The sequence below is a fragment of the Canis lupus genome, chromosome 5 (assembly GCF_011100685.1).
Source record: "Canis lupus familiaris isolate Mischka breed German Shepherd chromosome 5, alternate assembly UU_Cfam_GSD_1.0, whole genome shotgun sequence".
NCBI classification, from domain to species: Eukaryota; Metazoa; Chordata; class Mammalia; order Carnivora; family Canidae; genus Canis; species Canis lupus.
The window spans coordinates 8,569,623-8,585,891 of NC_049226.1; the positions used below are offsets into that span (position 1 = coordinate 8,569,623).

The 16,269-nt window shown below is 58.0% G+C and overlaps 1 protein-coding gene across 1 annotated transcript; it reads right to left on the reverse strand.

The window, feature by feature from the left end:
- Positions 1-273: 273 nt before the first annotated feature.
- On the reverse strand, positions 274-9,198 carry VSIG10L2 (V-set and immunoglobulin domain containing 10 like 2). The gene is given in 21 exon segments (XM_038535563.1): positions 274-371; positions 518-566; positions 674-702; positions 987-1,109; positions 2,403-2,507; positions 2,510-2,539; positions 3,763-3,870; positions 3,873-3,954; positions 3,957-4,015; positions 4,944-5,001; positions 5,004-5,035; positions 5,038-5,193; positions 5,598-5,663; positions 5,666-5,710; positions 5,713-5,745; positions 5,748-5,806; positions 7,469-7,580; positions 7,645-7,924; positions 8,167-8,293; positions 8,295-8,346; positions 8,712-9,198. Coding segments are annotated over 21 exon segments (2,190 nt in total).
- Between the last annotated feature and the right edge of the window lie 7,071 nt (positions 9,199-16,269).

Here is a 16,269-nt window from a genome sequence, read left to right on the forward strand (position 1 = left end):
GAACCGTCCTCCCTTGGCCTTGGACATCCACTAGTCTTTTCTCCAGTTGTGTGTCTTCCTCATCCTTCCACCTCTCTCTTCCCCAAGCTGGGCCAGGACTTCTCCTGTAACCAGGCCATTTACCTTGTCCTCGTGGGGAAGGCTGGGTGTTAAGGGGTGGGGAGGGAGGGCCGGTGTCTTGGCCATCTTGGTCTTAAGGCCAAGTGTGACAGAAGGATCTTTCCATCTCCCGCCTGTCCCCTCTATGCATGCTTGCACATTCCTGTTGGGGCCTCATGAGGTCATGGTCACAGTGATGGTGACGTTAACTAGGGCATCTGTGGGTTCTTGTGCAGGATCTGAGCCTGGGGTGGTGGGTGGTGGTTCAAGGTCTATAAAGAACAGACACAAGCAAAGGAGACAGACGCCTCGGGCGCGTCCTGGGTTGTTCACAGGACAAGACACTGAGTATAGTGCCTGGAACTCAGGACTGCTCCCCTTAACATATGGGTGATTTTGGGGATAAAACTGTGCTGACCTGCTGGTGCCTCCAGGCCTTCCCTTGAATCCCTGTATTGGTGACTTTGCTCCCTGAGGGTGAAATGGGAGAGAAGTCAATGACAGCCACACTTCCCCAGCCCGCCTTTCCAGTTACTGGAGAATCCCGACGCCCAGAATGACTGGGGTTCTCCACTCTCATGGGAACAAGCAACTGACCAAGGCCTGGAGGAAGAAAAGAAGGCACATTACTTGAGCCACCCAGCATAGATCTGGCAACAATAACCCTCCCTTCCCCCATAGGCTCCCCACTGGAGACCCCAGCACCCAGAGGGGATGGCCCCAGATGCCTGCAGTTGGGAGTTGGAGCCCGGATGGACAGCTAGCACTGGGGAGAGGTCACAGGGAAGAGCCCAGATGCCTTGCCCGGGAGAGTCTGCATCTCTCCTTGGATAGGTGTAGACCTGGCCCCCTTTGGAGTCCAACCCAGCCCTTCGGCTACTACTCACAGGGCAAAGTCTCGGGGTGCCGGGCAGCATGCTGGAACACCAGGAGGGAGGCCACCGTTGCCACCACCACTCCTGTGCCCGCTGCACCCAGCACTGCCGGATAGGCGCTGAAGGGGGGCTCCGCTAAGGGGACAGTGCTGGTTACATGGCTTTGGAGCCACTACTGAACTTGAAACAAGGGCTCAGCGGGCAGCGAGCAGGCAAGGCCCTGCAGTGGGAGTCACGAGCAAGACGGCCCCACGGCGACCAAGGTCAAGTCTTTCCCAAGGAAAGAGGTGCTCGGCATGCCTCTGCTCTCGAGCTCTCGAGGCTCCAGCCAAGCCCCCCATTTCTGGCTCAGAAGGCGGCAGGCCAGTTATCTCGGCAGCTTGGGGCTGAAGGGAAGAACACCCTGAGACAAGGAGTTGCCGGGATGGAGGGAGAGCAGCGGGGAGCAGACAGCCCACCTGCGCCCCCGGGGGGGGGGGGGGGTGACACTGAGGCACAGAGCTGGGCCCCTGCTCTTCCTTGATCACCAGCACCCCGTGCCACCCCCTGTGGCCCCGACCCTAGGCCTGGGGCCTCCAGAGCCTCCCAGAGAGGGATGGGCAAGACAGAGGAGAGAGACGGGAGGATGTGGTGGGTGAGGGGGAGGCAAAGGGGGGGATAAGGGACTCCCCGGGAGGAGGAAAGGAAGGGACTCGTGGGTGGCTCAGGCTCAGAGCCTCTGCCTTTGGGTCAGGGTGTGATCCTGGGGTCCCGGGATCGAGTCCCCTGTCCGGCCCCCGCAGGGAATCTGCTTCTCCCTCTGCGTGTGTCTCTGCCTCTCTGTGTGTCTCTCGTGAATACATAAATAAAATATTTTTTAAAATGATAAAAGAGGACGAGGAACCGGGTGGGTCGGTTTTGCAGAGAAAGGCTGAGTCCGCGCGGCCTGCACCTGGGGTCCCCCTCCGAGGGGTGTCAGGCCAGGACGCGGAAGGCGCAGCGGGCGCCGGGGTCCAAGCTCCCCAGCATTGGGGGGCCCTGCCGTGCGGCGCGAGGTCCCCGGCCGCCGCCTCCCAGCCCCGGCTCCCGGGCTCGCCCGGGGCACCTGCACCGCACCTGCCGCAGGGGCGCCCGCAGGTGGGCGGCGGATGGGGACGCTGGGGGAGGACGGGCGCCCGGCACCTGCACCCCACCCCGCCGGCGCTACCCGGTCGTCCCTGCGCGAGGCGGAGAGCCTGCCCTGCCCACGGCACGGGGCCCTTAGGCTGCACCCAGGAGTGCCCCGACTCCCGTGCCCGCCAGCCCGCTGCCTTCGCGTCTACACTCGCTCTGTCGGCGCCCCGGGAGCCCCGCGCCCGCGCCCCGGACCCACGCGGCACCTCCCGCAGGGCGCTCGGGCACTCGCCGTGGGTGGGCGCCCCCGGGGCGCGCGGGGTCAGGGCTCAGTGCCGAGGTGGAGCCGCCGCCGGGGTCCCTGCCAGAGGAGCGGGGCGGGCGGCGTGTCCCCCAGGAGGGCGCACCCCAGCCTGGCCTCTCCGCCTCCCGGCACCGGCCCCTGGGCTGGGCCACCGCCAGCTGCGGAGCTTCTGCGGGGACGCAGAGGGCAAGGCTGGGGGGTCCCCGCGCCCCGGCTGCTGGGGAGGCTGGGGGGAGGGGGGGTCCCCGAGGCGGCCGGGATGAGGAGGGAGAGAGGAGGTGAGGGCGGATGCCCACCCAGTCCGCTCCAGATCTCCCGAGGGTGCCGGTGCGCCTGCCTGCCCCCTGCTCCCCGCCCACGGGTGCGCCCCTGCCCTACTCACCTCTGTGTCAAGCGCCTCCCTGCCCGCACCTGCCGAGGGGCCCCCTCCTCCCTAATGGCCCACCAGTTCCTTGCCCCCCGGGGACCCAGGCTGGCCCCAGAGCAGGTGCTCTCTTTATGGACTGAGTCCCAAAGACCCAGAGTTTCAGGTGTCAGTGACTCTCCTAGGATGGAATTTCCAGCGCCGAGACTGGAGGGAGGGAGGGAAGTATTCCCAGTGGAGGGCCTGGGCCGTGCAGGCTGCCACCCAGCCCCCGAGACCCAGGGGAAATCATTTCGTGGGAACCGTTATAGGGGCGGCTCCTCTGTGCGCTTTTCTCCTATCTTTCACTTCAATATTTACCTTTCTTCTTGAGTTGGCGATAAATAGGACTGGCAGGGCCGGATGGAGAGAGTAAGAAACCGGACCCAAACCCTATAGGCAGTGAGAGAGGCAGAGGCCTCTGACACCTGAACCGTGGATGCAGGTCAGGAATAATAATCAGGCATCTCTCATGCAAATTGATGCAAATGAAGGAGACGGAATCCCTGGCCAGCTGGACGGGAGCTGTCCCACAGCGGTTGCCCCGGCCACATGTGACCCTAGAAGGCTTGCAGTGTGGCCAGCTCACGTCGACATGTGCTGTAACTACAGCAGATTTTGAGGACAATAGAATAGGATACCTCATTCATAATGTTTTATTATTATACATCAAGGTAATAATGTATTGGATATATTGAATTCAATCAAACCTTTCTCTTGTTTCTTTTTATTTTTTCACATGTGGCTACTAGAAAATTTTAAATGATATAAATGGCTCACATTATATTTTTATTGGGCAACACAGACCCAGACCAAATCCCCTGATTTCATGGGTCAAAAAAACCTTGGATCCTTAGGAGATGAGATGACTCCGTCTCCTGACTCACTTTGCATTCCAGCACAGACAGCCGCCAGAGCCCCTCATCCGGGTTCCAAAGGGCTGCTGTCCCACCTCAGCCCTCAGAACTAAGCCAGCAGCCCCCACTCACCCAGCTGGAGCTGGCAGTGGGGGTCAGGGACCCTGAGGGGGCGAGTACCCCGGCAGGTGAACTCTCAGCCAGCCAGGTCTTCCTGGGCCTGCAGCAGATGGACAGACGGCCAGCGAGGGGCTGCTGCTGTCCATCCCGCCAGCTCGGCATGGCAGGGGGCTCGCCTCCAGGCCACTCACAGCTCAGCATGAGCTGAACTGGTCTCCCACGGTGGCTGTGGTCCAGCAGGTAGGGCTCCGGGGCGGGGGGTCCCCTAGAAGGGAATAATGGCTTAGCATGGCCCTATAGGAGGACCGAGGGCTTGGTAGGCCTACTCCTTCCTTCCTTCCTTCCTTCCTTCCTTCCTTCCTTCCTTCCTTCCTTCCTTCCTTCCTTCTTTCCTTCCTTCCTTCCTTCCTTCCTTCCTTCCTTCCTTCCTTCCTTCCTTCCTTCCCTTATTGTTTTTAAAAGATTTTATTTATTTACTTATTTTAGAGAAAGAGAGAGAGAGAGCACAAGTGGGAGGGGCGGAGGGAGAGGGAGAGAATCTCAAGCAGACTCCTGCCATGGGGCTCAGGTCATGACCCTGAGATCATAACCTGAGTTGAAACCAAGAGACTGAGCCACCCAGGCACCCCTCCTTCCTTCATCTATTGCTTCACTCACTCATTCCCTCATTGCCTCAGTGACTCATTCATTCATTCATTCACCATTCACGGAGGGCTAGCCACATGCCAGAGAAATTGTGGGAACAGATGCCAAGCAAACTATTACAATATAATTTGATAAATGACAGAGTATAGGTAGAAAGACAAACTCTGGGAGGAGGACTTTGAAGATAGGATGACATTCGAACTTGGTCTTGGGGTGTGGATAGGAGTTTACAAAGCACAGAGAAGGCTAATAGCAAGAGGGCAGTGGTAGTGTAAGGTCGATGACAGCCTGCTGACCCTAGGGGCTGGGAGACAGGAGGTTGGCACAAGGCTCCAAGCCCGACCTGCAGGGGCCAGAGCGGTGTGGCTGGAGACCCGGCTGGAGCGAGGAGGCGTTGGGAGGGAGGGTCTGAGCTGAGTGCGGCCCACCTCCTTGTTCCACAGCCAGTTTTGGAGTTTGTGATCCGGACCCCCACCCCAGGTCCCAGGGCCCCCACCCACACCTCGGCCTGGACCATCAGAGCCCGGCTGTGTCCTGAGTCCTCTCACACAGCGTGATCCTGCAGAGGGTGGGCAGCGCCAGGGCCGGGTGCTGGCCGGTGCAGGCGCGAACACACTGCCGCTGGGGAGCCGGGCGGCTGGTGACTCCAGGTGACGTTGCTGAGAGCAGTAGGGCCAGTTCCCTGGGGCCCTCCCCCAGGCAGCTGGGCAGTTGGAAGCCCCCTGGGCCAGGTGCAGACCAAAGTCACAGCCCCGAGGGTGGGGGGCACAGTTCAAGAGGGCTGGCCCTCAGGGGGATCTGGGTGGAGAAATGGGTGAGGATGGGGTTGGGGGGAGACTTCACGGCCAGCGCACTGCAGCGCCCCCGGGCCAGCTGGGGGCCGGAGGCCACAGGGTGAGGGGTAGGAGAAGTGGGTGGGCGGGGAAGGATGGATTCCTCTGGGGGGCTGGTGAGCAAAGAGCTGAGCTGTCGGGTCAGGAGGCGGAGGCGGAGGGGGTGAGCCGGGGTTCGGCATCCCCGAGGAGTCCCAGGGGCCCATGGAAGCCCCTGCCCGGGGAGGATCCCCATCACCCGATCTCTTTGCCACTGGGCCCTTTGCTTCTCGGTCACTCCCCAGCCTACTCTGTGCCTTAGTTCAGTCCCCAAGGCCACAGGAAGGATCCCTTGGGGATGCGGCCCAGGGGCCGTGGCCCTCCCCACGCACTCCCGCCGGACGCTGAGCCTGGTGGCGGTCTGGGCGCGGGTGTCCAGGCGGCTGCTGCGGGGCGGCAGGTGTACAGGCCCGCGTGGGCGCGGCTGGCGCAGGCGATGACGGAGGCCCGCTGTGGACCGGACTGTGGTCACGAGCCGCACCTAGTGACTCGGGGGGCTGGATGCGGCCTGGCAGCTCAGGGTCACCTCTCCCCTCCCCCTGCTCCGCGGTGGTCACGGGACTGGACCATCTGCAGGCGAGGAAGACTCGCCCCTGTCCCGTCCTCACCCCTCCGCTCGCTCATAGAATCTTCGCTGGACTTGCCCACCGGCCGCCAGGCGTGTCTCACGTACCGACTGTGTCAAGCACTGGGCGAGGCCCCCAAGGAACTCAGGCCCGGGGCCAGGTGGGTGTTCAGGGGCCGTGGGGGCAACCACCCTAGGCCGTGGGAGGCTCCCCGGGGCCCTGAGTCGGGGGGACGGCAGCAGAGAGGTAGGGCGCCGACCTTCCGGGTTTGCCCAGGATCGAGGGGCTTCTTGGGCCTGGCACAGTTGGCCCTTGAGACGGGGGAGGGCGGAAACAGGGCGTGAAGGCGCCCCGGAGCGGGATCCCAGAGCCAGCCCCTCTCACTTCTTGGGGTCACACTGTCTTCCCTTCTCTCCTGCGTCCCCTCTTTCTGATTCCCAGAAAGGACTGAATTCTCTGCCTGCTTGCATTCTGCTCCTGCTCCTCTGTTTTTCCCAAGAGCTGCTCATCTGTCTCCTCCATGGTCCTGAGTTTGCAAATCCCCGACCAACCCCCACCACCAGGACAGACATCACTAGTCCTGGCTTTTTAAATCCTCTGGACCTGCCTCCTCCAAGAGATATACGTGAGCCACAGATCTTTTAGAATTGGCCCGCAGCCAAATCTTTTTTTTCAAAGGTATTTATTTATTTATTTATTTATTTATTTATTTATTTATTATAGACATAGAGAGAGGCAGAGACACAGGCAGAGGGAGAAGCAGGCTCCATGCCGGGAGCCCTACGTGGGACTCGATCCCGGGTCTCCAGGATCACGCCCTGGGCCAAAGGCAGGCGCCAAACCGCTGAGGCACCCAGGGATCCCCCTGCAGCCAGATCTTAAAAAGGAAAAATAACTAAACCCACCCAACCGAAAAGCACAAATGGGTTTTAATAATCGTAATAATATTTTGTATTTAACCAAATACATCCAGAATATTATTTCTGTGTATAATCAAAAAATTATTGATGAGTTATTATAAATATATATATTTTTAGACAAAGTCTTCAAAATCCAGTGTGCATTTGGTAGGTTGAGCACACCTGCTCGGTTCTGGCAAATCTCCAGGGCTCAGAGCCACGCAGATGGCAGCCACGTTGGACAGGGCAGCTCTAGACCATCCTAGTCTTGTTCCTTTGGACAAACTTCTTTTTTTTTTTTCTTAGCACAAACTTCTAGTTTCATCTTTAATTTTTTTTTTAATTTGCAGAAGTTCATTAGCTTTATTTGTTCTCTTTACTATTCTGGTCTTTTGTCCGCTTTTGTATCAGTTGCTACTTCCTCCTCGTTGCTAGTTTTGGAGTTCCTTGCAAGTTCTGAGAAGTGATCCGTGTTTGGTCTCTGTGCTTTAAAGACAAACTTCTGATTTTCAACTCCAAACTCTCAGCCTCCGACATGGGGCCAACTTGCTGCCCTCTCTCCCTACTGTGTCCGTCCTCCCGGTTTCCTCAGGGTCCCTCAGGGTTCCGCTCATCCCTGAGAGGCCTTCCGGCTTAGTCCAAAGGCAGGCTCCGCAGGTCACCCCTTTTACTGTCATTAGGGGCTAAGTTGTGACTTTGAATGCATGCTCATTTTTCTGGGAAAAGGGGCTCGTACCTGGAGAAGGTTACAACCCCTGTACTAGGCCTGTATCTGGTACCGGGGGTACGGTGCCCTGCTGTCCTGGCCTCCTGGCACCACTCAGCGGGCTGGGGCAGTCCTGGGGGCCCTGGGGGTGTCAGGAGGCCATGTACAGATGGGTAGGGAGGTGCCAGCCCCCCAATCTGACTCACAGATGACATCAAGGAAGGTCCCATCACTGCTCGGCCGGTTGACCGTGTTGTGGGCACTGCATACGTATCAGCCCAGGTGTGTCCTGTTGACTGGGTCCAGCTGAAGCCATTGGTCTGACACATCCACCCGAGGTACCCGATGTCACCAGGCGAACGTCATGGGCTCTGTGCCCTCCTGTACTGCACATGTGGCAGCCACGGAGGTCCCCTCCACTGGGGATGGGTCACTCAGCCTCACCTGGGGCTTCGATACGGGCACTGGCCAGGAGAAGGAGCCGCCCTGCAGCTGTCACACCTGAGCCGTGCCCTTGCTGGCTGCGGGTTGGCCTGCCCACCGCCCCCACCATCCCCTCCTTGTGATTCCAGGTCTTCCCACTCCCTGGTCGTGGACCCAGCCTGCTGCAATGGGAGACACGTGCAAATAGAGGCAAACAGCAGGCAGAACCACTCAGGGGGGCCGGTCCCTGGCAGGCCCCTCGCCCAGCGCGGCCTGGGGGGTGGGAGCAGGCATGGTCAGGCGGCCTCCCGCAGCCTCCGCAGCACCAGGCTGCTGTTCCGCAGACTCACGGCTCCCAGAGCCCAGGCCCCGGCCTCCACCGTGGACTCTGCTCCATGGGTGATGGCCACAGGCCGGGCCTCAGTGAGCCCAGGGGGTGAAGCTCCAGGAGACCCGTAGAGGCCGGGGCCAGAGCCCCAGGCCAGCTCCACAGAGACCACCACCCCCCCCCCCCCCCCGTGCTCCCTGAACCGCGTGGCCTCTGTCAGGGGCTCCCTGGGGCCACTGGGCCGCCCTGGGGACAGAGCGGTGATGCAGGACATCTGGGCGGTGCTGGGCTCTCCTCCCGCCCCTCCTTGGGCCCCCGCTCCTTTTCCCCGGAGATGGTGGGGACAGGACAGTTGGTGGGGTTTTCTTTTTAGGATGTTCTTATTTATTCATGAGAGACACAGAGAGAGAGAGAGGCAGAGACACAGGCAGAGGGAGAGGCAGGCTCCATGCACGGAGCCTGATGCGGAACTCGATCCCGGTACCCCAGGGTCATGCCCCGGGCGGAAGGCAGATGCTCAACCGCTGGGTCCCCCAGGGGCCCCGGCAGGCCAGTTTCTGAGCGAGCTTTGGGGTTTCCTGTCTGGCTGTGCCCTCGCAGCAGACAGCCCAGGGGGATCCTTGACTGCGATCTGGGAACCGCCCGGAGCTGAGGTTTCCACCCCCTGAGCCATCAGACCGCCCTGGAGGCTCGATACAAATATGCATCCCTGGGCCTCATCCCAGACCGGAGTCGGAGTCCCCAGGGCGTCGGCCCGGGCATCTGTGCTGTCAACGGGCGTCCGGAGGCCAATCTGCTGATCAGCCCGAGACTGGGACATCCACACGGCCACCGGCAGCTCCGGCTCTGCGGGTGTCTGAGGCTTCCAGGGGATTCCAGACCCACTGCCCGAAGGGACGGTGACCGCGGCCTGCCACCCGCCCATCCAGCCTTCAGTCGTCGGCCGGTCATTAGGCGCTGCCTGCTGCGTCCCGGGCACAGGGTGGCGATGACACGGGAGGAGGCCCATCCCTGCTCTCAGGGGGGCGCTCGGTCTCCCCGGGGGTCTGACATGAGTTCTTCCTCTGTGCGAGGCCCTGCCCGTGGGGTACGGGTCCACCCGCACCCTGACAGTAATAGCGCCCCCCTGAGACTGAGCGGGAAGTCACTCCTTCTAGAACCACAGGGTAGATGGTGGAGCTGGGGGGGCCTCGCTCCGAATAGCAGACTCTTCCCGCTGCTGCCAGCTTCTCCAGGGACAGAAGGGGACCCAGGCATGGAGCTGGAGGGGAGGGACCAAGGGCCAAATTCTGTCGTTTCATTGATCCAGAAGCAAAACCCTTCGCCCCCAAGCCTGTGGACCCTGCTCTGGCCCAAGCTACCAGCCTCTCCCACCGAGACTACTGGTCTCCCACTGCTCTCAGCCACCTGCAGACCATCCACCCTCGAGGGAAGCCCAGAGCCGACCGTGTCACTCCATGCTTACCACAGTGGCCTGGTCAGGATAACCCCAGACTTCTGATGGTAACACAGAATGTTCTCTGTCTTCCGGCCCTGCCTCCCCCGCCTGGCACAGAGGGGTGGCTCAGGGCGGGCTGGCCAAGGTCTAGCGGAGAAGCAGAGTTGGTGGACTTCATCGAATGGCCACACAAGTGTTAAAGGGGGATCCCGAGGAAGAAAAAGGGAGAAACAACGGGGTATGGGGACGTGGTCTGGGCATCACTCACCTGCGGCCCCTCCGTGCAGAAGGCAGAGGGGCGTCAGCACAGGACGCCGAGCCGTCTGCGCGGAGCCCTCTGACCCACCATGGCCTCATCTCCCCGGGTGGCTGCCCATCGGGGCTCCTGCCTGACGCTTGGGCACTTTCTCTCCAGAGCAAAGCCCAGCCCAGGAAGGATTGGGGGTCTGGCTCGGGTTGCCAGCCTTGGCCTTCTGCCCCCTGCCCCCCTCAACCCCCGCTCTCCTGTTACCCTCACTGGCCCGACGACAAGTGAATTATTTACCTGGTGATTCACTCCATCCATAATGCAGAGCTGGGGAGGGCAAGATGTGGCCGGGGCAGATCTAGGGGACCCCCCAAGCTCCCTGCATTTTTATTTTAATTATAGTATAAAACTAGAGATAGTATAAAACTGATCATAGAGTCGAAAACAGCCCCAAACTCATCGAATTGAACCACCTGCCCAGCGTGCACGGTCCCCCAGGCCTCAGGGACAAGGAGATTCAAACACGCCTTCGAATGCCCTCCGCCCCTCTTGTGTTTTGCTCGTGTTTTGTTGGGAGAAGCTGGTAGAAGGTGGAAGGAGCTGGGAGTCAGACACAGCGCCAGAGTTCGGGTTTGACTGACGGGCTGTGAAACTTCAGGAAGTTTCTGAACCTCTCTGAGCTTTCGTTCCTCCACAGATAAATGGGGGTAGTAACACCTTCTTTCTTGTAAAAATTGTTGTGGGTATTAAGTGAAAACTTTATATTAGCATATGGGGGGCTTCTCGGGTGCTAGTAATGTCCTGTTTCTTGACCTGGGTAGGGGTTGCAGCTCACCAAGCTGTACATTTGTGTTTTATATACTTCTCCGCACGCTTGATAAAATTCTCTCTCTCACAGACACACACACACATGCACACACTCAGTGAACAAGGCCCCGCGTGGAGTTGGTGCCCCATCCTTCACACTCCCAGGCAGATCTGAGCTACGATGCACGGACCTGGTGCTGGAACGGAGACCAGCTCTCCTGCTGCCCCCTGACAGACAGCCTGACGTCAGTTTTCCATCCTCTGCTGCTGGGGTTGGGTGTAGGGTGAGATTTCCAGACCCCAGTGAGCTGGGGGATCTGATGTCTGGTGTCGGGTTCATCAGGGCTCAGCCGGGACAGGAGTTGTCAGAGCTGAGTGTCCACAGGCTCCTCCTGGCCCAGAGGTGCTCACCGTGGCCCTCTTGGTTTCTTACTTGGCCTACAGGATGGTGGACGGGCCCCTGTCTCACTCTCATTCAACCGTGGCCAAGACCCTTCCATGCCCTTCACGGGGTCACGACCTTATTCCTATCCTAACTTGGCTTCTCGAGCAGAATGGCAGATGGTCCTTGGGATCCAGGCTCCCACGTGGTGGGAATGGCATGTTTTCTTGACCCTACTGACCTGTCATTTTGATCTCCCCTTCCCAAACTGGGAATGTCTTAATGTTTCTTTGGGAGCCAAGGATGGGCATCTGGCACTGCCTTCCACCTCAGGGTGGGCGGCCCATCTTTGGAGACAACATGAGCATTCGGGCAGGGTGAATCAGGGAACTTTAAGGATACTCGGTCTTGCAGGGAGATTTTATGCTGGCCTTGACGTTAACCTCTTGGGCTTGTGGAACTGGGCCCTGCAGTCAGCCTTTTCTCCCCCAGGCCCATGAGGATCACAGGAGATATGGGTAGTGCTCCTCCACCCACTCTGTCTCTTTAGTAAGGGAGACTCTAGAAGGGAGAATCAGGGAAGAAGGTGTATTAGGATTCTCCAGAGAAATAGAACTGGATGGATGTGTGTGCATATAGAGAAAGAGGTTTATTTTAAGAAATGGGCTCCTGGGGGCTAGCAAGACCCCAGATCTGCAGTCAGCAAGCTGGAGACCCAGCAGGGGCTGTGATGTAAGTTCCAGTTTGAAGATTGGCAAGCTTGAGAGCCCAGAGGAGCTGATGCTTCAGTCCAAGTCCAAAGGCAGAAGAAGACTGATGTCTCAGCTCAAAGCAGTCAGGCAGGAGGGGATTTCTCCTATTTAGGGGGAAGGGTCAACCTTTTTGTTCTATCAGAGCCTTCAACTGATTGGATGAGGCCCACCCACATGATGGAGTGGGGAGCAATCTGCTTTGCTCAGTTCCACCCATTCACATGCTAATCTCATCTAGAAACACCTTCACAGACACACTCAGAATAATGTTTGACCAAATATCTGGCCGCCGCATGGCCCAGTGAAGTTGACACATAAAATTAACCCGTGCTCCCCACCACCAGGGCAGGGCTGCGGTCCTGCCTAGAAGGGAAGAGGAGCCATGACCAGAATGGGAGAGCAGATCCAGGCCTCCTGTCTCTGATGCTGTGGGAGCTCAGGGGCCAGGAGAGGCCAGGTCTTCCACTTTTGTAAGACAGGAAAGTACAGAGGTCAGAGCACAGCTTTGCCTCTTCATTATCCTGTGATCTTAGCATGTAACTTAGTACACACTCAATGTGTGTTCCTTCTTGCCCTCTTTCTGTTTAGGGTGAACTAGAATCTGCTTCCCTGACGCTTCTGTTGTCAGGGTTGAGTTCTTGCACCAAAACTTTGCAAAATTATTCACCACCTCCTTCCAAATGAAAGTCATTTGGAATTTGGAGCAGCACGTCCAGTCCTTTTATTCTCTACAGAAATAATAATACGAGTTTCCATTTATGGCCCGGCATGTGCTGTGTGTGCTCGGTGTTCTCCACGCCCCGCGAGGCAGTACTGCCGTCCGCATTTTACCAGCTGGCTCAGGTTCTCTCCACGATTTCCCCCACGCTCCTGTAGGTGCACCCCTTTGGGGCATTCTCCGGCTGGTGCTCACCTAGACTGTCCCGTCAGGGCTGGCCAGGGGCCTGTGGAAGATTCTCCAACAGGGAGACTCAGTCTCTCTCAGTTACGTACCGCGCTGGAGTTTTGTGTATCCGTCCAGTTGACGTTTATTTCTGCGTTCCCGGGTCCTCTCCGGGCCCAGGAAGGCGGCTGGACAGAACTCGGTATTCTGAGAGGACCTGGTGGCTCCATGGGGCTCCTGGGGCCTCTCAAGGGGACAGTGGCCGGCGACCACGAGCACTCAGGCTTCCGGGCCGCTGCCTCGCTTTCTGAGAAACTTCTACGTCACTAGGAGCAGCGGCGCCTGGCGAGTCCTCCGGCCTGTTGAGACCACGTTGAGTCCTGGCTCTGAAGGCCCAGGCTCGGGGGGAGCGGAACGGGGCAGGATGGGAACAGCCGGGCTGGAGCAGGGGAAGCAGATGCTTCTGGAAACAAATGGCTTTTCCATGTGCGTCCATGTGTGCCTTGTCCGAGGCCAGCCACAGGCCCTCGGGGACCTCGGTAGGACATGAGCCGAGGGCTGGAGAGGAAACGGCCAGAGGCTCCGCGGCCTACACGGCTCCGGCTGTGTTCCTGGCCGCGAGGAGGAGGGGGGCCCCAGGGACAGGGGCTCCGGCGGGGGTCACCGCTTAGTCACTTTGGTAACTGCTCTTTGGAGAGGAAATGAATGAGGGCCTAGATGGGGGGATGAAGAAAGGGAGACCATCAGATGAGGGGAGGCGGGGAGGCAGGGGAGGCAGGGGGCACGTGGCCGGGGTGTGGCGGTGGGGGCCTGGGAGGGGGCCTGGTGTCCGTGCCAGCTCCGTCTGCTGCACCCACTCCCGGGCACCTTCACTGCCAGCCCCTTGTGCCACCGGGAGCAGGCCACCCTGTTTCTCCGGCCTCAGCCTCGCCAGCTGCTGGACACGGGGTGGTCACACCGGCCCTGTGGCTCCTCAGAGATGTTTAAGAGCTGGAGGAGGGGGTCCGGAGGGGACAGTGAACAGCAGAAACCACTGTGCAAACATGGGGTGTGGGGGGGAAGAGCAGGGCCGTGACCGGGTCAGCATTCAAGATCCCAGCTCCGCGGCCCACTGGCCAAGGGACGCCAAGCGCGCTCCTTCCCTGCTCCAGGTCTCAGGTCTTCCCTGCAAATGAGGCTGATTCTTTATGAGACAAACACTAGACAAAGGTTATCAATTCTGGTTTTGCAAGATAGTGGTTTTGTGCTTATGGAAGATAACGTTTCTACTTTTTTCTACTTTTCTTAAAACATTTCGAGGATGAGATATAAGGGTGTCTTCAATTTGCCAGACTTCTGCAAAAATAAAACAGATGAAGCTTTAGCCAGGTCGTCAGTTCTGTGTTGCCTGGAGGATGTTTGCAGGGCAGACGCAAAAGCTGCTTGGCACCAAAGTGAATGTTTTTAATTTTTTTTCGAGGCACGGACTCACCAAAAATCTGTGTTAGGTGTTCTCCGTGGAAGCGGTAGTGGTAAGAAGGCGAAGGAGCGTGCCTTGGGTGGCAGTGGAAGAGACTTCCCTGAGTGTGGGGACAGGTCAGAGGTCACTGGGTCCCTGGAAGAGGATGACCCTCGAGAGGCCAGGCCGGTGCCCTCCAAGGACAGAGAAATGGAAAGTCCCTGGAGTTCGGCCAGTGAAAGGTCAGCAGCAACCACGACAGGCCCGGAGTTAGGAGCATCTCTCTATTTTTCGTACCGTGTAAGCCTCGAAGACTCTGGTGGGGCTCTGGGGTGGAGACAGGGTCCCAGTAAGGAGTCAGCTTTATTTGAATTTAATAGAGTGAGATTCACACTCGCCTCCCTGCTATCATTATTATTATGTTGCTGCTGTTATTATTATGAAATAGACTGGAGCATCGCAGGCGGGGTGAGGGGCTTTGCTGGTGACACTAGGTGACACTCAGTGTGTGCTGCTCTCTGCTTCAGAGACAGGCAGGCAGGAATGGCTGAGGCTCCTCCTTAGAAAAGGTTCCAGGCTCTTCCCTGCTGCAGCCAGCAACAGGGCTCCCCCCATGCCTGGAGTCACAGCATGAGGATGGGTTTCTGTGGCTGCAGGCCTGGTAGGAGAAGGCAGCCTTGTCTGGACCCCGGGGGCATCTGTCTGGACAGGGCTGGGGGAGCTGGCCAGGCACTTGAGGCCTATGGAGGAAGCCAAGGCCCATCGAGACCACTTGCCTCTCTCTCCATCTGCAGGCCTGCAGGTCAGCTCCCCTCGCCCCCTCCCATGCCTTGGCCCCCTGAGCCTGGCTAGATTCTCCAAGTTCCCTGGCTGGAGAGCAGGAAGGAGTAGGGAGTTTCCAGAATGTCTCCGTAGAGCTCCAGGGGGAGGCTTGCAAACTGGAAATTGTCAGCCGTCTCCTTGACAACCAGCAGCCAAATAATTCTGGGAATGGAGGAGGGAGGGGAGTTCTCTGCAGGGCGGCCAAGAGAAGCAGCCCTCCGCCCCCAGAAAACTTCCATTCTCCATTACCTGTGTCAGTCGGGGTCCAGGCAGGAGACAGAAATCACGCCAGCTGAGAAAAGGATGAGGAATTGATAACTAGGTATAAGGTTGCCCATGAGGTAACAAGAGGACGCTCGGGTGTCATGGAGGTGGCAACTGCAGAAACTCTGGGGGAACCAGACGGGGAGGTTGCAGTTACGAACCCTTAGATGCTTGGAGGAGGGACCCAGAGCCCTGGGGAAGAGGCTCTGAGTGGGAAGGACCGACCCTTGGGCTGGTGCCCAGACCTCTGAGGAGCAGTCACCTGCTGGCAGGTGCCGGGGCCTCTGGCGCAGGAGTGTGGGGTGTGTGATGGATGGAGAAGCTCGAAGTTTGGAGAAGGAGCAGCCCAAGAACCTTCAAGTATTATTAGTCACTGCAGCGTGGGAAAACCTGGTCTTCCAGCCCCAGCTTTACCTAGAAGAGCAGTGCCGAGCACATAGTAGATGCTCATCGAACATCGTCCGGCCTCTGCCGTGGTTGATTCCAGAAAGCACACATGGGCAGGCTTTCCGGGGCTTGCAGGCCGCAACAGCTGAAAAGGACTGATATAATGGTAATGATGAAAACAATGAAATATTTAGGTAAGAACACTGATTCTAAATCACTGTGATCAAATCACACATTAAGGGTAAAGGACAAGATGAATAGATCCGGGGGACAGATACTGAACCAAGTCCAGAACTCTACCCGAGTCCGTATGGATAATATACAATAAAAGTGGTACTTCAAACCAGTGGGGAGAAGGATGGTTTATTTAATAAATTACGTAGGCACCACTGGCTCTCTGGAAAAACAGCACAAGGTTCATCTCTGTACCTCACAAGTTATTAAAACCAAATTTCAAATAGATGGAAGATTTAAATGTATTTAAATTTGAACATTTAAAACAATTTATGCATCGTTCTTCATACTTAAACAATTTCATGAGGAAATATTTAAAACAATTTTAAACACTGTTTAAAACAATTTAACGGGGAAAACGTTAGAAGAATATTTATACAATCTCTGGTTTGAGGAGCTTTTTCTAAACAAAACAGAAAATCCAGA